The following is a 27,066-nucleotide window of genomic DNA, read 5'->3' as shown; positions in this document are numbered from 1 at the left end:
TTTACCCTTTCCCTTCCTACTATCATGTATCACGACATTTATTTCATATTATGCTCTTCCCTGATGAGGTTGACGTCAGGAAATGCATTGATCTTGACAGGTCCAACCCTTGTCCCGTTTCTCTACAGTGTCCTATATGAGGTGAGGTGAACCTGCGAAGTTTTCGACGGAAGGCCAACGTCTCAATCGTCTGAGCCATTCAGCCTGGCAGGATAAGGTAGGTTGTGGTATACACTAAATACTAGATTGTGTGCCCCCAAAAAAGCCTTGATTAAATTCCAATCCTCTCCGCAATGCTCATATGGAGTGAGGGTATATAACGCTGTTGATGGTTATTTGTCCGTCGGTTGGTGACGTAAAGCCTTGAGCAGACCTCTCGATGTTATTCGACAGGAGAAGGCTATGTGCCACTACCGGGTTTATCCTCTCCCTTCCTACTATCATATGTCATGTCATTCATTTCATCGTATTATCTTCCCTGATGAGGTTGACGTCTGGAACGGCATCCGGTTATAAAAACTCCATCTCAACAGATTCATCTCACCACAAACCCATCACCGAAGAGAAACGGGACAAGGAATGGACGCACGTTAATTTATAACGTCATGCACTCTTAGCTAGCAGTCCGCATTTTAAATCACCCACGCAGTGACGTCACAGTTTTGTCAGGAGAAGGCCTGCGCGTTCAGTTATGTAAAGATAGCATGCATTTTTAAATCGCCCGCGCTTATTACGTCACAGCTCCGTCACTACTGCAAGGTGGAGAAGACAAATAGCCTGTGTGAGGTTAGGTTGCCGTTCGTGGCCAAGGTTAGGTCAACACACGTGTTAACCACACCTACAAGTCACCTCACTAGTTCGGCTCCTCCAAGGGGAACCCGTCTAAGGTTAGGTTAGCGTTCCTCGTAGCGAGGTTAGGTTAACACGTCATAGCCTCAACTACCAGTCACCAGGACACCACGTACTCTTACACGATGAAAAAGTATATTTTTTGGCATAACTTTAATACGTATTTTCTGGGTTTTGTGCTAAAGGTATAGCTATGATTCTTTTAACATATAAAGAGCAGTATATACTGAGCTGTTTATGACCATGTAGTACTACTTTGCTTTTATAGGATGTGTCAAATTAATAAAAATTTGGACAGATACGTTTTCCAATTTTTTTTGTATAAGTTACTTCAGGTACACATTTCTCAGTTATTTATGATTCAAATACTCTCAAATTTTGTTCACATACTGGGCATAGACGTTGGCAGATGAGTAACCACTTTGTTTTATTATTAATGGGACAGAATGCAAGAAAAAATTCCGAACGATTTCTTTTCAAATTTATTAAAAAACATATATACATTTTTCTCTTCCCAATCCAGGCCTACTACTTTTCGGAAATGAAAATAGGTTAACATTCAAGTACTCCATTAGGCAAGTTAATGTACAAAAATTATCTTTCTATCTTAAATGGTTTCCTAGTTATTGGTACCTAAACATGAAAAATGAGTATTATTGGGAAACAGCTGGCAAAGTTAAAAATATATTTTTCAGTGAGTTACCTGTATTTTAGAACATCCCAGGAGCACAATCATGATCTTTCTCCAGTTCTGATTCTTCCCTCTTCCTATTTATATTCCTATTTCTCGTCCTGGCCTCTTTGGTGATCTGTTCAGCATACTTTTCGGCATCTCGTACTCTCCACCTTGTCAACAGTGATGACACTATTTTTCATGTTAGGTCCACAATTTACTCCCAAGTTCTTCAATACATTCATTCTAGCTGTTACAACTCCATTGAAACAGATTACTGCATCTAAAACACTCATCGTGAGAGTATTATGCCCAAAGAGAACATTTTTGGTGCTCATCCCCAAATACAATGGTTCAAACTTGCATCAGGATTCTGAGTGCCACCATGTAAGCACTTGGCGAGGAGTTTTGTGTCACTCAGATCTCTATGAATTGGTTTAATGGCAGCCATTACCGCTGCAGGAAGAGAATGTTTATGAGTGTAGAGCTCACCAGATACCAGTGCTCTTTGATAATCACACCAAGTGTCACTACCCTTTGGATAGAGCTCGTGAATTGGGTGAACGTTTGTGGAGCACTTATGAAAAATGTCGCCCACACTGCCCTTCTCATTACATGTACATCATTCGATGATGCAGTTCTGCTGGTAGCTAGACCATAATAATTTTGATGAACATCTATTTCCCCATGTTAATCTACCTCGTCCTGACAATGTTTCGCCACCACGAAATCAAACATTTAATGATGATATCCAAGCAACACGATGTTCAACATAAACAATGTATACAAATACATGGGCAAGCAGAAATATTTCAAGGAGTTTAAACATAAGCCAGGATTGCCAACCAAGGAATTCGTGCATTTTTCAAGATGCTAAACAAGGGACCTTCTGTGTTATGTCTAATGATAACCAACAGTACACTGATGACATTTAAAGTAGGCGTGACGCTTGGGACGCTTATTTTAAAAAAACGAATTTAAGGTACTTTTAGACGTCTAAACCCAAACAAACTATATATATTTGGATTCAGAAAAGAATGAAGAATTTTATGGTGCCAAAATCAAAAAATCGATTTTTTCATCATGCAAGAGTACGTGGTGTCCTTAACTGCTTGAACTCCTCCATGCGGAGCCTGTGTGTGTGAGGTAACATTAGCATTCGTGCGCAAGGTTAACACGTCATTATGACATCTTAACCTCATCTGCAGGTCACCTAACCGATTTGTGGCTCCTCCATCGGCGCCCGATCGATTCAGCTCCTCGAAAGGGGTCCGTGACCTTTCCGACTCGGCTCCTCCAAGGGGTCCCGTCCGATTCGGCTCTTCCAAAATGGTCCATGAGGTTAGCATTGCCCTCGTACGTAAGGGTATGACGTCATAACCGCACCTAGCGGTCAAAACACTCCAGGTTTGCCAGTGAGGTTAGCATTGCCCTCGTACGTATGATTATGATGTCTTAACTCATCTAGGGTGAGTCAAAAGCACCCCAGATCATTCCCTGACCAATTAGGCCCTGCAATGAAGTCTGTGAGGTTAGGCTTGCTCTCGTACGCAAGATTATGACGTTATTCCGCGTTCAATGGTTTAGAGCTTACATTGCCTTATTACTCAACTAGGGATCAATGACCTCGCGTTAGAAAGTACATTGCCTTACTATTCAACTAGGGGTTAATGACATCGTGGGAAAATGCTGACTCAGCACCCATTGATTTAGATCATACATGGTTCATCTACTCACATCATAGATGGTCGAAAATCATTACGCTAAGTGGAGCAAACTATCGCAGATTAGCAGAAGAGAAAAGAAGGAGGGAAAGCGAATTGTTCTCCCAAATACCAAAAATGCACCTTTTTCCACAGGATCCAAACTATAACTCAAACAACTTCCTCTCATGCAATGACGAAAATAAAAATGTTGGTACCAGCGCAGAAGACTTTGGTGAGTGTACGCCCAGTGTTAATAGCATTTCCATTGGAACTGTAAGTGAAAATCGTGAAGACGATCTAGTACCAAGAGAGGATGTTTTTAAACTAAACGATTACCCTCAATTTCAGCTCATGATTAACTGAACTTGCGCTGCCAAGGTATCGAAATTAGCAGACACAAGTAAAAACACGTTATGATTGCAATAATAGATTTAAAACACAAGACCCAAAGGAAGGGAGGGGAAAACTTACTTTACAACCCAGGGTGAGACATGAAAGGAGTGCATCAGGAAACATCCCTATACGGCATCAGATTAATATCAAATAAAAGAATATTACCTTTTTAAGTCAAACAACGAAATTTAATTTAGGATAAATCAAGCTTTAAAATTAAATTAACGGTGAGCAAAAATTAAGGTCATCTTCAACTAAAAGTCCAAAGATGTATAAATAATAACAATCCTTTAAGATGAGAACAAGATTAACAATCAGGAGAAAAAGAAAAATAGTTGAAATACAAAACCTATTAAAATAAATTTAACTTAAAATAATAATTTCAGGTACATCATTAACTTCCTTCTTTTACAAAATCCCAGATTTGTAGTTAAAATTTGATGGTATCAAGAGGTCCCGCTGAGTTTCCGCAAGGCATATCACTGTAACAATCCACTAGTTTGAGTTTTCTATCAGTTATATTAAAATAGAAATAAAACGGAAAAATATTACCACGTAGAAGCAAAAGAAAGTGTGCAAAAATCACTTAGAATAGAAGAATTAACATAAAAAACACCAAAAACACTAAGTACTTCCACAGAAAAAACAGCTACGCCAGTTCCTCGATCAACAATCGTCATGTCTATCACCATAGCAACCACCAAACAAAGAGATGGAACAACCAATCCCGAAACAATACACAATAGGAAGCTCACACGAGATTAAACAAAAAGAATCCGTTAGATCCCATAACTCAAAGAATTACAAGTTAATATAAAATATTAAAAGGGGAAAAACAAAATCAATATTAAAAATGGGATCAGATAATAATTAATCCAACTTCATACGCGGTGAGATGGTTTAACTCAACGCAGATGAAAATAATACAACTTGTCAGTAGGCTTAAATTGTAAGTTACACAAATGGAAGCCCTATCAAAAGGAAATAGTTTTATGAAGAAAATGTTTTCAAATGTACGGAAGAGGGACGTAATATTCACAATTTCCGCGACATAGTTCAAAATGATGACCACGAGAAGCCGATGTCTTGGTCCAGAAGGATTTTTGAATCACATGCCGAAAGACACCAATATTTAATTTAAGACTTTACTTAGAGTTTCTTGGACACCTGCACCATAATATGCAGAGCGCTCCCATTAGATACAGACCACGCGGGCGTGCGTACCTGAAGTTATTCTAAAATAGGATAATCCACAGAAAAGATTAAAAAATAAATGTTGAAGACGACCTGAGAACCATTTCTGGCTGATTACACCCTACACAAGGATGCTTATCCCGTCTCCATCGCTTCAGGCCAAACCCGTACGCCACACCGTTCCACTCCACAAGTTGACTACATGACGCCTGTCCACAGAATGGCGGACCAGCTTTGTCTCTCACAACTACCGTATAGGAGAATCAACTGGTCGTGCGCTCATTGGTCAGAGCAAATGAAGTTCGACTCGCTGTCAACCAGGGGCAGCACCAAGCAAGAACGAACCCTCCAAGAGCACAGACGAGAGATAAAAGAAATATGAGAGAACATCAGCGCTCAGGTGCGAGGTAAAGTTTTAAGGTAAAATTGTGACGTCCAGTCACAGAGAAGGTAAAAGAAGAAGAAGAATGGGAAATACATTCCTTGGTAACACAAATTTCCATATGCTAACAGTGAAGTGAAACCGAATCAGGACAATTTTTGTCAATCTATGCTGAAGTATCCAGACAAATAGCAATTTTTGACAAAGGTGATGTTCGAAAGAAAACTCTTAAGTGGAGACAATATGAAACGTGAATATCTGGTTTATTCCTGTAGCCAAGGATCTGTTCTGTGCTCCTTGTAAACTTTTGTAGAGACATCCCAATTTGCAACGACTGGCTTCAGTGACTGAAAGCACGGAAATCAGTGGGTAACGGAACATGAGAATTTCCACTCTCATCGTGTTCATGTTTAAAAGACGGGGTAGTATATTGTGCAGAGTGACAGCCGTCTTACCTCTCAGTTGGACTTATTTATTATTATTATTATTATTATTATTATTATTATTATTATTATTATTATTATTATTATTATTATTATTATTATTATTATTATTATTATTATTATTATTGCTGTTGTATTTCTTGTAACTTATTGGCAATTTAATTGTTTATTCTTAAGTGATCAAACGAGAAAAAGGCTTTATCTCATATATAAGCTCCTATTTATAAAGAGCTGATTCAGTACTGATGATCTGTTCTGTGCTCCTTGAAAATGTTTGGAGACACATCCCAATTTGCAACGACTGGTTTCAAAGACAGAAAGAACGGAAATCAGTGGGTAACGGAACTACTTAATTTTCATACGTGAAGAAAAAAATGATTGTAAAATATAAAATAATACAACACACGAACAGAACGTATGTTCAGAATTCTCAAGGTAAGCGAGGTCCAGTCGACCGCTGTACTGTAAATCTATTCGTAACCCTCATATCAAAAAATAAACCCTTGAATCAATTTTGTAAGTAGATATTATTACATTCTCACTTCCAGCTCACTTCTTCTTTTTCCTCTTTTCAGAAATTGTTGAGCAGTACCCGCTATATCAAGAAAAGTGGTGACTACAACTTCTTAACGCCTTGGTTGCGGGAAGGCCTCCTTACCAGTACAGGTGAGTACCGTATACCACATTGGAGAAACGAGACTTGGAAATTTTGAGAAATCCAGACATTTTGTAATAATAGCGGTAAAAATATCATAAAGACGAGGAAACAATAACAGCTTGTGTAACCCATGCATTTTTCTTTCCTGCTATTGGCCCTCCATGCAAAAATCTACTACTTCGACTACTACTACTACTTGTTAGATAACTCAACTGGCTCTTTGTCTTGTAAGTATGTAGATTCCTCGATGTATCAACTCTCCTAATTTGCCTTTCCTCTTTGTTTTGTTTGTACCCTTTGTGTACTAATTTTGGCAGTATAGTATTATGTGTAATCTCTATCATTATGGAACACGTAAATGAAAGGAAACTGTTGTGAAGTGTATAAAAATAAATCTGAGAACGCAAGGTAGGCTTTAGATTTACTACTACTACTACTACTACTACTACTACACTCGTGTGCATAAAAACCAGAAAAGCTTAAAAGACTACAGATAGGAAGTTAATCCCGGTCTAGAAAGCCAAGAATAACGGCTGAGAGGATTCATCGTGCTGACCACACGACACCTCGTAATCTGTAGGCCTTCGGGCTGAGCAGCGGTCGCTTAGTAGGCCAAGGCCCTTCAAGGGCTGTAGTGCCATGGGGTTTGGTTTGATTTTTTAGGAAGTTAATATTCACACGACATGTGCATTAGTATGTTCCGAAGAAATGATTAGCATTTGAACGATGTTGGCCTTCAGGTTCAAGGTCCACAACGATATCTCAGCGCACCACCACCGACTGACAAAATACGCCTGCCGTTCTCTTTGTCGCTATAAACCGAAGGTAATAGATCAGTGTGACTTGAGCTTACGTGCAAGATGCCTCGCAGACGTATGCGAGAACCGTACCGTCAAATGAGTGAGTTTGAAAAAGGGCGCATTATTGCCATGAGAGAACGTGATACATCCATCCAGGAAATTGCTGCTCGTGTGGAAAGAGGTGTGTCGGCTGTGCAACTGGTGTGTACATAATGGTTCACAGAAGGCCGTAGAACACGACGAGATGGGTCTGGTCTTACCACCCAGACCAGCCCCCGAGAAGATCGACACCTCATCCGAATGGCATTGCAGGACAGATCTGCCTCTTCGTCGGTTCTGGCACAACAGTGGAACAGTGTAACACATCGTACACTATCTGGAGTAACAGTTCGGCGCCGGTTATTACGGTCTGGGTTACCGGCGCGTCGTCCACTTCTGCGCCTACTTTTGACTAATATGCATAAATATGTGAGACTGGAATGGTGTATGGAACGACGTCACTGGGGACAGGAATGGTAGCAGATAGTGTTTTCGGACGAATCCAGGTTCTGCTTGTTTGAAAATGATGGCCGCATTTTGTTTCGCCGCAGACAGGGGCAGAGGCATCACATCGACTGCATTTGCACAAGACATACAGCGTCAACTCAAGGTCTTATGGTGTGGGGTGCTATTGGGCACAACCACAAATCGCAGTCACAATTTGCCTGGTGTGAAAATGGGTAACAACGAGACGGTGGAGTTCGAACCCACATTATTCTCAATACAAACTCAAAACTACGTGACACTAACCGCGTGGCCAACAAGCGCATATGAAAATGAACTCAACAAAAATTGTTCGGATTGACTGCATATCAATATGTGGCTTGGAGGCTTGACAAGTATTAAGGGAAATTATGGATAGGAAGAGCATTATCACATTCGCACTTTTGGCACAGCAGCGATGAGCTCAATTATTTTATTTTAATTAGGAACACATGTGTGCTTCTGATTTGAAAGTATCCTACCTCCACTGGAAATTCGTAGCCTACTCTCACATCTTTTTCTCCTCTAGTTGACACAAATCCAAGATCTCCATTTTCTGCTTCCTGCTGAAGACGATACCGACACCCTTCCTTTAACTGAATTAGAGCTGGTCGTCCCTTTCTTGTGATAATTTCGTATCCATCAGCCTTAGCGAATCTGCAACATTGTAAAACATCACCTAAATGAAGTAACTAAATTTAATATGAAATGGATTTTTTGAGGTGTGTGGGGGCTTTGGGTTCATATTTAATTAAGTACAGCAGATAATTACATAAAATTTTGCAAAAAAAACAAAAAAAAAACACAAGAGGTCCCCGAACCGAAGAACCAACGAAAGACAGCCGGTTACAGATATCTGGTCCCTAAGTCCACGGGTAACCAAGATGGAGTCGCTAAAATCATGGGCGGTAAAGCCACGCTCGGCCATGCTCCCCTTGCAAGAGGGCGGCAGTTTGGATGATTAACTGAAACGACCATGTCATTCTGCCCAAAATAACTTAGTCACATTGCTACTGCTGCACGGCTGAAATCAAAGGAAAACTAAAGTTTGTCTGCCTAGGACTGGCATCTCTCTACAATATATAAGTGTTAGCTGTTCTACCCGCAAATAACGGGACTGTCACTTACTCTTAGCATGTGCATTATTACATTTTAGTCGATCTCTCACATAGTTCCCGATGTTTTGATATTCGTAAGAGGGGTGTACCTCTCGTTGTGATGGCCTAAGTGACATACTCGCTTCCTGGCTCTCTCTACCCCTTTGCAGTTTTATTTCTTTTGAATTATTGATGCTCTTGATTTGATCTCTTTCCTCCAGTATAAAGAGAATTATTGGGATAATACCCAGTATTAAAAATGAAGGCATATGCACAAAGCCTTTAGAATATTTTCAGGGTGATCTCCATATCAGCTCTCCACAGAGTTAGATATTTGCTCATGACTTAAACTTCCACACGACCGCCTCTGATATATTTTCCTTATTTTTCACCGTATCGGAAAACATTTAGAACAAACAGATTTGTAAATAACATTTTAAATATATTTGGGGATGAGTACTTTTCCTGTAAAGCCAACCTAATCTTTATGCTCCCCTCTCTGAAGCTCCCTTTCTGCCGAATTGATTCGAACAACTTATAGCTAAGATTAGACTTGCTCTTATCATACACGTAAATTCCAAGTCTCAAGAAAATCTACCGGTCCAATTTCCCGTGATGCTGGCTGTAACAGCCAGACATACAGACAAACCGATGAACAAATAAGAACTAAACTGAACTCGATTATTTACCTATTCGGTACAAAAACCAAGTATCCGATGAATATTTAAAGACAGAAATATGAATTTATACACTGTATAGATGATGTATAGACAATGATTTCATCTTCCATCTATCTATATAAAAGATAATGTTTCTTTGTTCGTTTGTTTGTTTGTTTGTTTGTTTGTTTGTTTGTTTGTTTGTTTGTTTGTTTGTTTGTCTCGAAGGGACTAAAAAACTGCTGGACCGATTTCTCTGCAATTTTCGCCATTTGTTACTCTTGAGCGTGTTTAGGAAGTGGTTTGAACGAAATCCGATAGCGTTTTTTGTATGTATCAGACAGGAGAAGTGTCATCCCATTTTCGGCAGAATTTTGTTTTACCTATTCCCAAGGAAGCAGTGCTGACAAATGTGAAAACTACCGTACCATTAGTTTAGTATCGCACGCCTGCATAATGTTAACACGTATTATTTACAGAAGAATGGAAGGACAAGTTGAAACTAAGTTGGGAGAAGATCAATTTGGCTTCAGAAGAAATGTAGGAACACGTGAAGCAATCCTGACTTTACGTCTGATCTTAAATAATCGAATTAAGAAGGACAATCCCACATATATGCTGTTCGTAGATCTTGAAAAGGTATTTGATAATGTTGAATTTGAGATTCTGAAAGTGATCGAGGTCAGGTACCAAGAACGAAGAATTATCTACAATCTGTACAAACATCAGTGATGAGAATCGAGGACTTTGAAAAAGAAGCAGAAATCCAGAAAGGAGTGAGGCAAGGTTGCAGTCCCCCCCCTTTTCTATTGTTTATAAAGAGCAGGCAGTGAAGGAAATCAAAAAGGAATTTGGGAAGGGAATCACAACCCAAGGAGAGGAAATCAAAACTCTGATATTTGCTGAAGATATTGCTATTTTATCTGAGACTGCAGAAGATCTGAAGATATTGCTGAATGGTATAGACAGAGTCTTTGATATGGAGTACAAGATGAAAATAAATAAGTCCAAAACAAAAAATAATGGAGTGCAGTAGAACGAAGCCAGTTGATGTAGGAAATATTCGATTAGGAATTTAAGTCTTAAATGAAGTAGATGAATATTTTTACTTGGATAGTAAAAGAACTAACGATGGCAGAAGTAAGGAAGAAAGAAAATCCAGACTAACACAAGCAAGGAAGGGCTTTCTTAAGAAAAGAAATTTGCTCATTTCAAACATTGATATAGGAATTAGAATGATGTTTCGTCTGGTGAGTGGCATTGTATGGAAGTGAAACATGGATGATAACTAGCTCAGAAAGAAAGAGAATAGAATCTTTTGAAATGTAGTGTTACAGAAGAATGCTGAAGGTTAGATGGATAGATCGAATTACGAATGAAGAGATACTAAATCGAATTGGTGAGAGGAGTCGATTTGGCTAAATTTGACCAGAAGAAGAGATAGAATTGTAGGACACATCTTAAGGCAGCCAGAGCAAAAGAGAACTGCCTATTAATTAACCCGAAGAAAACTCAAGCAATCATAATAGGACAGTGGAGGCTTTTAAATACACTAAACATCACACAACTGCCTACTCTGATGCTCTGTGGTGAAGCTACACATTTTCAGAAGTCTGTTTTAGCACCTAGGCGTTGTCACGAATGACACATTAAATTGGAATGACCACATAACAAGTGTCTGCAGAAAGGTATATGCATCTTTTCACCCACTAAATATGAAACAATCCATTCTTCCACACTGTATGAAAATACAACGTATTCAAACTCTCATTCTTCCAACCATTTATTACTGTGATGTTGTACCAACCGATGCAACTGTAGAACAAACAATCAAACTTCAAAGGGCAATGAACTCTTACATACGATTTATATTTTCATTGAACCATAGGATACATATTTCCCCTTCTTATGAGAAGCTATCCTGGCTGAAAATCGATAAACTAAGAAACCCATATACTGGGACACTAATTTTTCGACTTCTGAACGAATATACACCTGAATACCTATCCTCACATTTTAACTTCCTCTCATTTATCCATGGGCATAATACCAGATCGGAGTCTACCCTTATGATACATGTTAATCACTCGTCTGTATAAAACCACTCATTTCAGGTGTCTGGGGCTGTGGATCACTCTTCCTGTCAGTATACGTAATAGCACTTCAATAGTCTCATTTAAAAGATCCTGTCGAGATTTCCTCAATACGTTAACAGCTTATATGAATGTTATAATAGTGTGAATGAGAGCAAGTAAGATTTAGAACTAGGTGATGTAGATAGATAATATTAATCATCAACAAAACAATTATAATACTATTTTACTCTATTAATATAGGTAGTTTCTAGAGATTGCAAACAGTGCCATTTAAAATATATATGTAACTATGAACTGCTTGTTGTGGTTAATTGTAAGAGAGGGCCGTGAGCCCTAACTTCGCCACATACAAAAGCATAAAATAAATAAACTTGTGCAGTTGGTTTTAGAGGTAAGTGTGGGCGGTATGAATGGTAGGGGTATACCTATGTATGAATACGACAAACAGATTAGAGCACATGTAGGATTCAGCAGTGGCGTGGAGTGCTGCTTCGAACCAGTCTGAAACAACAACAGAGTAATTTTATGTAATTAACGTAATTAAAAAAGCAGTGCCAAGACTGGATCGGCCGTGATGGACAGATTGTCGCTAGGCGATAGCTATTTACTCTGTATCATGATAATCCGGTAAGAAATGCCGTATATAGAAGAACACGCCACCATATTTTATGAAGTACCGTCCTTGCTAGGAGGTTCATGTAACTAGGCAACTCATTGCTGTTATTTGGAAATAGCAATCCAACATGCCGTGATCGAGATTTACCAAGTGCCGTTTAGCAGCAATAAGTCTGCACTTATAAGCGTCTACATCCTCTCGCTACCTATAAGAAAGGCAATGCCCTGACTGATTGTCAATCAACGCCCAGGCGAAACGACTGGCCATAAAAAATTAAATTTTGGGGATACATTTCTATTACAGTGTAGGCACCCACTACGGAAGGGTTTCAAAAATGTCCACTTCTAAGGGGAGGTAATGGGGATAAAAACCCGAAAATCAAAATATTGATTACTCCGAAATCGTTCACCGGACAAAGTTGAAATTTCATGCAATGATTGTTTGTTTACGTACTAGATGTTAAATAAGATAATTTTTAGAAAAAACTTTCAGCTCTTAAGGGTTAAATAAGGTTCATACCAAAAAGCAAAAGTATTATTTTCTCTAAAACCGTTTGACATACGAGACTGAAATTTCACATGATGCTTCCTCCTATATGTCTTATACTAGCAAATGTACCGTGCTTTGCTACGGTATTGTACATTGTATACAGATTTCTCCGTAAATTACTGTAAAGGCAGTAAGTAAGATTATATTGAATTGCAGGGGTGCGCCAATACGTTTGTTTCCGATATAAGGTAGGCATTGGGAAAGTTTTGTTGATAATGGCAGGCCACATTTCCTACTGCTGAATACAGTCGAGTTCGGGAGTTTCTACTATAACGCCATGCTCTCTTTTCAACTGCCTTTCACAGTAGAGATGGAGAGTTTACATTATAAAGACAGGCTCCTTTTCCTTATGCAAGTCGCAATCAAGCTGGAGAGATTTTATTATAATCACGAAAAACAGTGCTGTCTAACGTATCAACAATCGAGACACGACAATATATCATAGAACGAAAGTTGTAGATCACTCCAAATTGAACGTCGATTGTGCTATCTGCTTTGTAATACGACTTACCGTTTAGCCACAAACTACCACGAAACGAAGGTCTGCATCGTAATTAACATCAATCTATTTTTCGATAGTTTTTGGGGCCAAAATTATACACTTGAACAGCTTGGAACTTTTCCTCAAAGGAATGAGTGTCCAGGTTTCGCGATTAGCACTCGCCTCCATACGGAGTAATTGACGAAGATAGTAATACAGTTAAGGAAGAACATATCATGATAACTGAGGACAACCATATAGGACAGATATGTAAATACAAAGTGGATGTGTTTGAAAATAAAATGCCTCTCAATAAATTGTAATGGTATGAGATACGGATATATGAAGGCGGTAACAGAGGTGAAATTTAGTTGCAGGGATTCTTAGGTAAAGAGATAAGATGACTTATTACTTAAGCCTAAAAAGGCAAGGCAAAGGCAAGAAATTAAACCGGAAAACAGAAGTAGAATAGAAAAACAGTAAAAATGACAGCAAATGCCAGAAAACAACTTACGATGTGAATTAATGGGCTACACTCCGCGGTACTGTTCAAATATTATCAACGCCCCTTAGTGCTATTCGAGGACGATTCTAACCTCCAAAGGCAGTCCGCCAATATCCCTCAGAATGCCCGATTGACGTCTCTCGCTTTCTATCCAAGGAACAACCACGAGTTTGCAGGAATGAAGACGAAAATGGCAATACGTTACTTTCCTGCTGGCAAGCAGTCAGAGACGTTGCCATGGTAACCTGTATGTTCGTTGTCGGTCTGTCGGTCACTCAATGCAGAGCATGATGCCCGCAGAAAATAGCAATTTTCTCCATCATTTTAAAAGTAAGCGAAATTATGTACGTAAAATCATTTTTTATAATGAAGGAATGTTTCCCATCCACGGATTTTACAGAAAGCCAATAGTATAAGAGAAAATGGAAGAAAACTGGTCTGGTTTTCCTATAAACACCGCGTCTATTCAGAGATTTTAAAATCATAATATGCATATCAAAACCTTCCCCGGGATTAGTATACTCTAAATATGATCTTTGGTCGGGATCTATCCTGCCGTTTCGCCGTTATGGTGGAACAAACAGGCAAACAGACACGAAAAATAAAAACCACTGATACGAACTTGAGTTGTTCTAAAACGCATAAATATCTGAAAAATTGGCAGAACAAACTAAATTACAGACATCGTACCTCCCTAAAACTTCATTTATATAGATTTTAAGTGGTCTTAAAGCGATACTCCCCAAAGGGGTTTTGACCGGCAAGGTGAGGCCTGAAAACATACATATTCATATCTCGGAAACCGTTTGGTATACAAGATTAAAATTTCACATGGTGGTTACTCCTATATGTCTTAGATTTTTAATAAGAAGTGGTCTTAAAACAATGCACCCGTAAGGGGTTTTGACTGGGGGAGTGGTGAGGTCTGATAACAAAAGTAATCATTTCTCTGAAAGTGCTTGACATAAAAGGTTGCAATTTCACATGATGGTTTTTCCTCAATGTCCTAGATTTTAAACAAGAAGTGGTATTAAAACAGAACACATCTAAGGAGTTTAGACTTGGGGTGGTGGGTGCTAAGGTCTGATGACAAAAGTATTTAATTCTCGTAAACCGTTTGACACGCGAGCTTGAAAAAAAGTAACATGATTGTTAGGCCTACTACTATACGTCTCGGTGGTCTTAATATAATACACCCCTAAGGAGTTTTACTGGGGAATGAGGTCTGATGGCACAAATAATCATTTCTCTGAAACTGCTTAACTTACAAGGTTGAAACTTCACATGATGGTTATCCCTCTACGTCTTAGATTTTAAATAAGTAGTTGTCTTAAAATAATACATCCCTAAAGGGTCTTGAGTGGGGTAAGGTCTGATGATAAAAGTATTTCTTTAAATATACGAGGTTAAAATTTCACATTCCTATGTGTCTTAGATTTTGAATAATAAAGGGTCTTAAAATAATACACTTTAATAGGTTTTTACTGGGGGGGTTACCTGATGACAAAAATGTTAATTTATGTGAAACAGGTGACATACAAAGCTAAATTTTTTAAGATTGGTGCTCTTCATGTCTAAGAATTTAAATCAAAAGTGATCCTAAAATAATACTCCCCTAAAGGATTTTGACCGGGGGGGGGGTGAGGCCTGAAAACATAAATATTCGTATCTCCGAAACCGTTCGACATACGAAGTTGACGTTTCACATGGCGTTTTCTCATGTACGCCTTTGATTTTGAATAGGTAGTGGTTTTCAAAAAATGTGCCCTTTAGAGGTTTTGAGCTTGTCTCAGATTTTAAATGGGTAGGGAGTTGTCTTAAAAATACGCCCCTAAGGGGTTTTGACCAGGAAAGTGATGCCTGAAAATATTCATATCACTGAAACTGTTTTACATATTATGTTGAACATTCACACGATGGTTGCTCCTCTATATCTAAAAATTTAAATGAGAAGTGGTCTTAAAACAATACACCCCTGAATTGTTCTGAAACCGCCTGGCATACGAAATTGACATTTCACATGATGGTCACTCATACATGTCTTAAATTTTAAAACTTCACATGATGCTTGCTCTTCTATGTCCTAAATTTTTACATAAGAAATGGTCTTAAAACAACACGCTCCTACAAGGTTTGGATTCCGGGTGAAGTCTGATGAAAATATTTCACCCCTACCGGGTTTAGATGGGGCTGACTCTAAAAATCACAATATTCGTTCTTCCAAAACCGTTTAACGTACGAACTTTGAAAGTGTACATGGAAGTCGGTCCTCTATGTCCCGGATGTTAATTAAGAAATATTTTTAAAACATTCTACATGTCCAATACTATTCGAAGTAGAAGTCAAAATTTTGCAGGTTGATGTTAAATAAGATAGGATTTTAAAACATTCGAATTCTACGGGGTTAAAATTCGTTTTAGATCCGAAAATAAATTATCATTTCTCCAAAAGCATTTGAAGTACGATCTGAGGGTGTATTTTACGGGCTCAGCCGAAAGTGGACTTGCCAAAATTTGAAACTTCGAATGATAACATTCAGATTAAAACCGTAGTAAAGCGCGGGTATCTTCCTAGTACAAGATAAAATATCCCGGAAATAGTAGCCAATTCTAATCCCCCGATGGTGACTGTCCAAGAAGCGTTCATTCAGAAAGTTGAATGAGAGAAACTTGAGAGCCGGAGAGTGCGAGATTAGAAAATATTTATGATAATCAATCACTACCGATCTGCATTTAGGGCAGTCGCTCAGATGACAGATTCCCTATCTGTTTTCCTAGCCTTTTCTTAAAAGATTGCAAAGACATTGGAAATTTTTTGAACATTTCCCTTGGTAAATTATTCCAATCCCTAACTCCCCTTCCTATAAATGAATATTTGATCCATTTTGTCATCTTGAATTCCAACTCTATCTTCATATTGTGATCTTTCCTACTTTTAAAGACACAACTCAGACTTATTCGTCTACTAATGTCATTCCACGCCATCTCTCCGCTGACAGCTCGGAACATACCACCTAGTCGAGCAGCTCGTCTTCTTTCTCCCATTTCTCCCCAGCCCAAACTTTGCAACATTTTTGTAACGCTACTCTTTTGTCGAAAATCACCCAGAACAAATCGAGCTGCTTTTCTTTGGATTTTTTCCAGTTCTTGAATTAGGTAATCCGGGTGAGAGTCCCATACACTGGAACCAAACTCTAGTTGGGGTCTTACCAGAGACTTATATGCCCTCTCCTTTACATCCTTACTACAACCCCTAAACACCCTCATAACCATGTGCCGAGATCTGTACCCTTTATTTACAGTCCAATTTATGTGATTACCCCCAATGAAGATCTTTCCTCATATTAACACCTAGGTAATTACAATAAACCCCAAAATGAACTTTCACCCCATCAACGCAGTAATTAAAACTGAGAGGACTTCTCCTATTTGTGAAACTCACAACCTAACTTTTAACCCCGTTTATCAACATACCATTGTCTGCTGTCCATCTCACAATATTATCGAGAATCTGAGCAGGAAAATGGATAAACTGAAGAATTCTTCTGTAATATTTTAGGATATACAGTTGAGTATCAGTTTCACGTCCAATGAAGACCATATCAGTCATTTTTAGCTTTCGTGTCAGTTTATGTGTTTGTTCTATAATCACATATATATAGATCAAAAAACAGTCTGGAATATTGAGGGAGGTGGCACGTTATGTGGTAGGGCGCGTGTTGTAGTGCACCGTATACACATAAGTGTTGGTTTACAATACAGTATATGTCGCAGCTTACGGTCTGTGTTTAGCCTGGGATTTCAGGAGAAGACTGGTAGTAGCGTATACAATGAAATACGAGTTTCAGCTAGTTTCTACGTTTCGAGTGCAATGTATAGTTTTCAGTCTGACCGAGCAAGAGTTACGCCATTGATTTAGGGTGAACATACACAAGCAGCAGTAGGGATTACACAAAGTTCAGTGTCAAAAATGTGGAAAAGGTACCATGAGACCAATGATATGACAGACAGACCGAGGATGACAACGCCACATCAAGATCGATATATCCGCGTAACGGTGCAGAGGAGAAAATCATCAACTACTCAGTAATTACGAGGTGACTTCTTAAGTGCAACCGGGGTCGGTGTATCTGCACAAACTATAAGCAGTCGGCTGCATAGTGCCAAATTAAGGGCATTTTGACCGATTCGACTTGTTCCACTCTCATCGTGTTGAGAGGAATAGCTGGGTCAACCATCATCTTAATTGTGGGTTGGATGAATAGCGTAATATCATGCTTGCATATAAAACACGGATGTCAGTTAGGCCAGATAAACGACGAATAAAGGGTGTGGAGACGTAAACGACGTCGTGGGAAGTACCAACATGTTCACAAGGTGTATGCGTTTGGTGGTGGTGATGTAATGTTTTGGGTTGAGATTATTGATGGCCATCGTACACCAATTCGAGGGACGTCATCTGCCAAGCAATATAGCGATAAAATTCTTCGTTCATTTGCACAACCGTTTAGGAATCAATATGGTGCTGAATTTATTTTCGGCCACAACAATGCTCGCTCTCGTCCCCAGTGATAAACTAGGTGAGAGAAGCGAGTATCAACCATATGCATTTTCCAGGACCGGACATTAACTGCATTAAGCGTGTATGGAATAGGTTTAAAATGGCTATTTTTGATTGTCCACAACCTCCGCAGACTCTCCCAGACCTCATTACAGTTGCCGAGATGAAATGGGGCCTACTTTCTCAAGACGGCGTCAATGTACCGATCACAAGTATACCACAGCGTGCCGGAGACAGGAACAATGCCACTGAAGGTTATACACGGTACTAAGGCAGAGTGAAGAAGGGACAACTTTCACTTTAACCTTTTCATTATCACTGATTATTTGCTATATATATTGGAAGAAAGATATTTGAGTATGTAAAATTGTACATTTCCAGGCTGTGTGTGTCTCTAATTCAATAAACAACGTGCTGTGACTTTATTGTTCCATTTAATCCCTGATATTCGAAGCATGATTTGCGGTGTATATCTTGATCAAACTTCATATTCAGAGTCCACCTATACAGGAGTAACTTTGAAGATGCATGTGATGTCAAGCCCCCTCAACGGATTGGAGCTTTATATTAATTTTCTTTTCTTCTCGTTTCGGTCTTCTATGGACCACACTATTTCAACTGCTTTCTACTACTGTCTTCCACATTTTGCCTAGTGTTCCCACATTCTTCTTCGGTGAGCATCCCTTCGTTCTTCGGTTCACTTCTTGCCCGTTTTCATTTTGGGTTTTGGCTGAAAACTTTGCACTTCCCCATGTTTCTTCTTCAAAGACTCACGTTCCAAGATGTCATGTGAGATCCTCACTTCTTGTAGGTCTTTTTCCGCCTCTATAAACCAGATCACTTTGGTTTTCTTTCCCGCAAAGTAAGTACAGATTCAATTGGACAATCTTCCGGAGCTCATTGGTGTCAAGTGGCCGTAGAGATTCTCCTTTCGCATATGGTGTCCGTTATCCTCTCTACAATTCACCAGGGTCGTGAATTTTAACCATCATTGGTTAATTTCGCTGGCATGGAGCCTGGGTGTATATGTCGTCTTAATCATAATTTCATCCTCATCACGACGCGCAGGTCGCCTAGGGGAGTCAAATCAAAAGACAGTACCTGGCGAGCGGAACATGTTCTCGGACACGCCCGGTAATAAATGCCATACGCCATTTCATTTCCACTTGTAGATACAGTTCATCGTTGTGTCGTCTTCTGTACTCTCCTTTTTCTTTGACCGGGCCCAAGATCTTTCTTAAAATCTTCTTCTCTTTGGCTTCCAGTTATTCTGCCAGGCCTTTCTTATTCATCGCAAGGCATTCTGATCCATATAGAGCCTCCGGTCAAATAACGGAACAGTAGTGCCTGAGTTTGGCCTTGAAGGACACTGATCGTTTATTGTAGGTGTCTTTGATTAGATGGTAAGACATTTCCATTTTGTTGATCCTTCACTCGAAAGGTTCCTTTTCACGAATGTTGGGCTCTTTCCACTGTATTTTCTCAAACGAAATCTGAAGCCCTGCCTTTGTTGATTGCATCTGTAGTTGACTGATTTGTTGTGTGGCCATGTCAAGAGAATTAGAGAGAATTGCAAGGTTATCTGTGAAGGCTAAACAGCCGATTGTCAGGTCCTTGTTCTTACAACCTAGTCTAACCACATTCTCTACACCTTCCTTTTACGCCACTCTCGAATAATTTTCTCGAGAACACACTTGTATAGCAGAGGTGAGAGCCCATCTCCCTGCCTTTCCCTGTCCGTATTCCGAAGGACCCAGAAATCTCTGCCCTGAATTTCACTTTTTCACTTTGGAAGTCGTGTTCAACAGGGTTTTCTGATTGATTTTTCGTGTCTTATTATCTAAACTCAATTCCTTTAAAACCTGGATCAGGGTACTTCGATCCAGCGAGTCGTAAGCCTTCTTGAAGTCAACGAAGATCACTACAAATTTCTTACTTCGAGTGTCATGTACGATAAAATTGATTTTAAATTCATGATTTGCTCAACACAAGATCGCCGTTTCCTAAACCCTCCTTGGTATTCTCCCAGTTGTTGATCTAGTTGTGGTGCTTCAACTATCGTTTGAAGTGACTTCGCGAGAATCGCGTATGATATCGAGACGAGTAATATGCCACGATAGTTGTTTACGTCAGCTTTGTCACCTTTCTTGTGCAGGGGGTGAATCAGGGCCGATTTCCCGTCACTTGGCAGTTTCTCTGTTTCCCAAATCTCCCGTGTGATATCCGTAAGTTTGTCAACTGCTTTATCACCTGACTACTTCCAAAGCTCGGCAAATATTGAGTCCTCACCTGGTGCTATATTGTTCGTAAGTGATTGAATGATCTGCCTGATTTATTCTCTGGTTGGCGGACACGAGTCTCGATAACGGGCATATTGGCTTGAAAGGAAAATGTTGATGTTGAAGCCTCACAGTTGAGGAGGGACTCAAAGTATTTCGCCAGGATCTTACAGTTGTCTTTGTCACTGTAACCAACTTTCCCATTGGAATTCCGAAACTGAAGACTGAGTGGTGTGTATTTACTGCGATTTCGCTTCAAGGTTTTGTAGAAGTCCCAAGTGTTGTTTTTGAAATCTTCGTCTATGTCTGCCAAATGATTTTCGCGGAATGCTCGTTTTACCCTGCGTATAGTTTTGTCAGCCTGATTTCTCGCGAACACGAACCTCTCCCTGTTTTCTTCGTTCTTCCCTTTGTTCCATCGTAGCCAGGCAAGTCGCCTTTGGTTTATGGTATCGTCGTATTCATTGGTCCTCCAAAGATGCTTCTTCGATTTTATCAGTGGAATGGTTTCTTTTGCCATTTCAACTATGGCTTCTTTGAGTTGTTCCCAATTCTGTGGTTCAAGTGATTCAAGGTTTCTAACTGAATTCTCTGAGTCCTTAATTTTTCCACATCAAACCTGTTGATCTTTCTTCCCTGAAATCTCTTGGTGGATCTTGCAACAAGCATTAACTTTTATCTTTGAGAGATAGTGATCAGAGTCAAGATTCTCGTTTCTTAAGACTTTAACATTCTGGATTTCTCTCCGAGATTTACAAGAAATAGTAACATGGTCAATTTGGAATTCGCTGAAATGGGAATTTGGGGATGTCCATGTTTTCTGTTTCTTAGGAAGGCGTTTGAAATCAGTTGACTTCATAACTAGGTTGAACACCTTGCACAGTTCTACCAGTCTTTCTCCATTGTGGTTTGCCCTCCTGTGGGCCGGTTAGTCTCCAACAATACTCTTGAACTTCTTTGCTTTTCCGAGCTGAGCATTGAAGTGTCCGAGAAGGATGATGGTGTGTTATTTAGGAACCTTGGACAGAAAATCTTCAAACTCTTCCCAGAATACTTCTGTTACTTGTGGGTCTGTCCTGTTAGCTTGATTAATTGGTGCAAGGACGTTGATCATGCTGCAGGTTTTATTTGTGCTTCGAAAAGAAAGGATCTAGATTCGACTGTTAGGGGATGTGAAGTTGGTGACACTCTAAAATCTTCTTGTTGGCCACAAATACTGTACCTAGGTGGAGGATAGACTTTATTACACGTTTCCCGACTTTACCCATGAAGACCCTAAGGCTTTTTCATCTACGAACCTTGTATCTTGAACTGCTGTGATCAGTATTTGATGATGTTGCAGGGTGTCAATCAATTGTTTCAATTTACCGTCTTTCAGAAGGGATTTCACGTTGAACGTTGCGAAGACGTTGCGGCGTTTGTCTGATCTTGTTTGTAGGAGTCTCCGATACCTCCAAGCATGCCGGTGCAGGCTCCCCAGAATCCGAAAACCTGCACGCGTCGTGCGAGACGACGGTGGATTTGTTGCCCCCTGTGATAGTTGCTTCTGCTGAATTTTTCTCCATGCTTTTCACAATTGAAAAACTGTAGATGGGGGTCGGTGATATTTGACACCGACCAAGGTACTGCCAGGGTTGTGAGCCTTGGAGCCCCCAGCACTGATCGGCTCGCCGACCCAATTTCCCGCTGGGATTGGTTACGCAACCTTCCATTGGGTTGCTTGGCTTAATAGGGACACCTCTTGTAAGTTACGTGCCGGAGTTGGAGTGAAAGAGGCTAAGTTGGTTCTCTTGCTGAATTTAATATGTTACAGCTGCAGATAACATGCAACGACGATTTTATTCCCATTTGCCCGGACCCATAAGGGCTCCTCCCAGGTTGATTCCTGGGACATTATTATTATTGTTACGGGGTTACCCGTAGAGCAGAAAGAGGTTAAAGAAGGTGCGAGCTGGAATGGGTCTAACTACAAAATCAAACTTAATTTAAAACTTAAACTGAAGGTTATATTTTCAGAATTTCAAACTTAACATTTTTCATCATAATAATGAAACACCAGGTACAGTGATAATGATAAAACAAGTCTAGGAAAAGACAAGATTAGTGGTCTTAACAAATCCTGGGCTTCAAGCCCTCGCTTTACATTTCTTGAGCTCCTAGCTCAAATTTACCAAAAGAGCACAAATTTATACAAGGGCAGAAATCCCCTATTGCTCCCAAAATTACAACATCTACCCTTCAGGAGGTATTCAAACTTTTTACAAAACTTTGAAAAAGAGCGAACAGGCTCTCAGTTTTCCAAGTCTACTCGAGGCAACCTCAATTTACAATTACAGACCTCTCAAGGCACTATTTACAAATCGAACTTATTTTTAGAGGAGTATTAAATACCCAACCTACTGGGCCTTCGTGGGATAAGAATAACAGGTCAAATTAGTGGCCCGAACACAAAATGAATGGAGGCGAATACTTGCGCTTCTAGATATGAACACTTAAAACCTAAAGGGCACTAGGCCGATGAAACAGGGGCTATTCCCAAACTACTGAGGTGACTCGTATAAGGATAAATTAAAGCATTACGGAAAGGAAGAAAAACAGCTACAAAACGTAGTAACCTCAAACCAAGATGAAGGGGAGCTCGAGAGGGTACATCACTCTCTATCCCCGATTTAGTCAAAGATTTTATGTAACTTTTTACATTACCCGGCAGAAGTTACACTTTATAAACGTAGGTTACATGGTTAAAGATTCGGACCCTCCCCTTGGAATAATCTGCGGAGGTAGCTACAACAAGAAATATGGAATTAAGTGGCCATACCTGGTAGCAGATCTAGATGACGACGAAAAGGCCTCCCGCCTCCTGCTTTGACACACATACTCAGTAAGATGACGATCAATTGGCCAAGAAACGTGAAAAGCCGCAGTTTATAAACCCTCAGGGAAGGTTCGAGATCATTCAAGATGAATCAGGACACGCCCTCTTAATTTTTATTGGCAGATATAAAGTGAAGAAGAAATACGGGATTGGTTAGAAATTAATTACAAAAATTAGGGACTGGCTAAATTCAAAACTGGCGGAAAGAAAAGGCAGAGTAGCCAACCCAAAATTAAATGAGCATCAATCAGTTACAAAAACCTAGAAATACAAAACTTCTTTAAATCATAAGTTCTTTCACTTCGCACCAGGGTGCATGAACATCATTTTTAGTGGTGTCCTCTGTGGAAAAATGTCCAAACTTCTTGATGAATGTCAAACAAAACAAGGAGAAATTCACTCAGGTTAGGCAACTGCACAATAACAAAGTTACATAATATTTCGGTGGTGACACCTTCTGATTAAAGTTCTAACATGTTGTATTATTGGTTTCACTTTTATTGATAGAGGAGTTCTTTTAGGCGCTCATTTTGAATGCGTGGCGTAGAGGTGTACCTCCTGGTACAATTATTATTATTATTATTATTATTATTATTATTATTATTATTATTATTATTAGTAGTAGTAGTAGTAGTAGTAGTAGTAGTAGTAGTAGTAGTAGTAGTAGTAGTAGTAGTAGTAGTAGTATTATTATCATTATGATTATTATTTCTTATAGTTATGAAATATCTTTACACATATTCTTTTTGTAAAATCCGTTTGCTTTTTGTAAAACGTACGTTTAATTTCAACAATTTTTTGACCAGTATACAATTTTCTTTTATTGGATCTTGAAATAGCGGAACCAGTTAATTTTCCACGAGACTTATGTTCTGCCACATGAGTAACTGGCTCCCTCGCAGTTCGGCGCCGAGTCTCGCCATTGGCAACACTGTGGTCTCCTTCCAACTGCTTTCGTGTTATCAAGGTTGTAATGTCATGCTCGTCATCATACGGATTAATTCATGGTTTTTCGTTGGGTTATGGGCAAGAGAGACATATCCCGTCATTCTGTGGAATATCGCTTGAAGTTACAGTCACGTTCGAATAGTGCTAAACGCAATTGTTCATATTTGAGAGTACACTGAAGAAAATGGAAATTGCAACACACAGAAGGAGTGGTGCTACATTGCTGCACTTGAACATGCAGGACGAGTGTTCGGTTGTGATTCGATGTTTACACTTTCAGGACCCTCTGACCGCAAGTTTGGACAACAATCAATACAGGATGTGCCCACCACGAGCTGCAATACATTGATGAATTCGTCGAGGCATGGAGTCAATAAGGCCCTGGATCGCTTCCTGAGGAATTGTGGCCCATGCTTGCTGCACTGCACGGGTCAGTTGTTCCAGAGTTGTGGGTGGCTGAGGACGGTTGGCCAGTTGTCGACCCATCATGTCCCACACATGCTCAGCAGGACTGAGGTCCGGGGATCTGGCGAGCCATTATAAGGAGAGCTTCTCTGGAGATGCGTGCAGTGTGAACCCGGTCATTGTCCTGCTGAGACATCCCATTAGCAATGTTCGCCATCATAGGGACAACCTCTGGATTGAGTACCCTATCAACGTACTGTCGAGAAGTCATAGTGCCCTCAACAAGCACTAATTGTGATTTCACATTAAAGCCAATAGCTCCCCAGACCACAATGCTTGGTGTTGGCCCGGTGTGCCTCTTGACAATAAGATCTGGCGGCCCCTCTTCCCGGTACGTCGGCGCACACGATTCCGGCGATCACTGCAGGCAAGACAGAAGCGCGATTCATCACTAAGGACGACCCTATGCCATTCGTCGACCCACGTCGATCTTTCTCGACACCAGGCCAGCCTTACACGTCGCTGTTGTGGGGTCAATGGAACACCTTCTACAGGGACACGGGTTCGTAAGCTAGCTGCACGCAGGCGATTACCAACTGTTTGTTGTGTAACGTGGGGTGCCACAGCTGCTCGAATTTCCGCTGCTGTTGCATTGGGTTCCATCCGGGCCATCCGAATGATGCGGCGATCCTCTCTCACAGTTGTCTGTCGCGCTGGGCCTGTGCCAGGTCTACGCGTGTGGGTACCTTCATTTGACCACTGCTGCCATACACTTTGTACCGTAGATGCCTGTCGGCCAACACGTGCAGCGTCAGTCCTTAGCGATAATCCACCCTCACACAGCCCAATTATCCGAGCCCTCTCAGACGGCGACAGTTGTTGATAGCGTGCTCTTCTCAGTCGTCGAGGCATTTTTGACGGGGAACACTTCACTGCACAGACTGCAAGTCAACTACGCTACAGCAGAGTCCGTATACTGGAGTTGATTCCTCCGCCACCAATCACTTGGGGAAACCTGAAGCAACAATCCAATGGGTCTAAAACTTTGATCATTTATATATCTACATCGCATCGTTCCATACCTTGAAAATCAACACAAATGACCAATGCCTTCATTGTGTTGCAATTTCCATTTACTTAAGTGTACTATGGATTGTAGTCCACCTTTTCATAGCGCCTAGTATAATTTTTTTCTAAACGTGAAGTCTCCTCTATTTAATAGACGCCAGGATGTCGGAATTTAGTTTTGAGTGCTTATTTAACTACTAAAGCCGAAATTACTTCTACCGCTTATTTAATTTTTACAAATTAACGTACATAACATGAAAATGATATTGTAAAATAATAAGCAATGTAAGCAATACTAAAAATCGGACATCAGGCTTTAACGGTAATAGAATAAATTTTGCACAGATAGAAACCTTTATTTATTTTTATTAATAACAGATTGTCTGTTTTGAAAATATCGTAGTTGATATTAAGAGACAAAAAACCATTTTTTAAACTCTTGGTGTAATAACTAGGAAGGGTGAACTGTAAATAACACCTAAACACAAAAGTATGCGCACCGCGGAAAATATGGAAGAAATAGTGCGTTCATTTTTCGATTATAACACGGTATTTGTGATATATTTTTCGTCAACTCACGAAAAATCTTACTTCAGAAATTCAGGAATGAATTTACTAATTAAGAACGAAATTATAATGTCCAACCCTTGTCCCGTTTCTCTGTGGGGTTGGGAATAAAGTGAGATAAATCTTTGTAGCGAGTTTTTTACGACCGGATGCTCTTTCTGTCGTCAACCTCATCAGAGAATGAATGAGAAGAATGACGCGATATATGATAGGAAGCGAGAGGGTGAAACCCGACGCCGGCACATAGCCTACTCCTGTCGAATAGCACCAAGGGGTCTGTTCAAGGTTTTACACCCCCATCCGGCGGACAAATCACCATCAACAGCGTCGTATGCCCTAACTCCATGTGAACACTGTGGAGAGGTTTTGTAATGTAATTCAGGCTCTTGGCACTCAATTCAGACTTCAATTCAAATTGTAGACTACCACCTCTCCCACCCTACCAGCCAACATTCTGGTGGTGAAAATTTTCCCCACCAATGGCACTCGAACCGGCTGTCTCAGACAATATAGACTTCACGCCTTAAAGATCATAACCAAAATGCGGGCTTAACTAAGAGGGAAATTATTTTCAAAATTTGACCAATGTATTCAAAATAAGGCTATGGACGTTATTGAATTAAGGGGAGGGGATAACTACTACTAGTCAAAGAGTTTCATTTTCATTTCCCTTTTTACAACATACATTTTCCTTTTCAGTGTAGTGAAAAAGTTAAATCCAACACTTCAAAAGTGTTTGTA

At 39.9% G+C, this 27,066-nt stretch overlaps 1 protein-coding gene across 3 annotated transcripts in view; it reads left to right on the top strand.

Moving 5' to 3' along the window:
* Window positions 1–27,066, top strand: part of LOC136858165 (cytochrome P450 4C1) — a 140,405-nt gene that overhangs the window by 11,486 nt on the left and 101,853 nt on the right. For all 3 annotated transcript variants that reach the window (XR_010858611.2, XM_067137507.2, XM_067137506.2), the window contains exon 3: window positions 6,216–6,306. Coding sequence is in view for 2 of the 3 variants with exons in the window: in XM_067137507.2 (XP_066993608.2) it covers window positions 6,216–6,306 (91 nt within the window). In the remaining variant the exon portion in view is untranslated. The remainder of the gene's footprint in view (window positions 1–6,215; window positions 6,307–27,066) is intronic.

The sequence above is a fragment of the Anabrus simplex genome, chromosome 1 (assembly GCF_040414725.1).
Source record: "Anabrus simplex isolate iqAnaSimp1 chromosome 1, ASM4041472v1, whole genome shotgun sequence".
NCBI lineage: Eukaryota > Metazoa > Arthropoda > Insecta > Orthoptera > Tettigoniidae > Anabrus > Anabrus simplex.
This window is presented reverse-complemented; position numbering and strand designations above follow the sequence as displayed.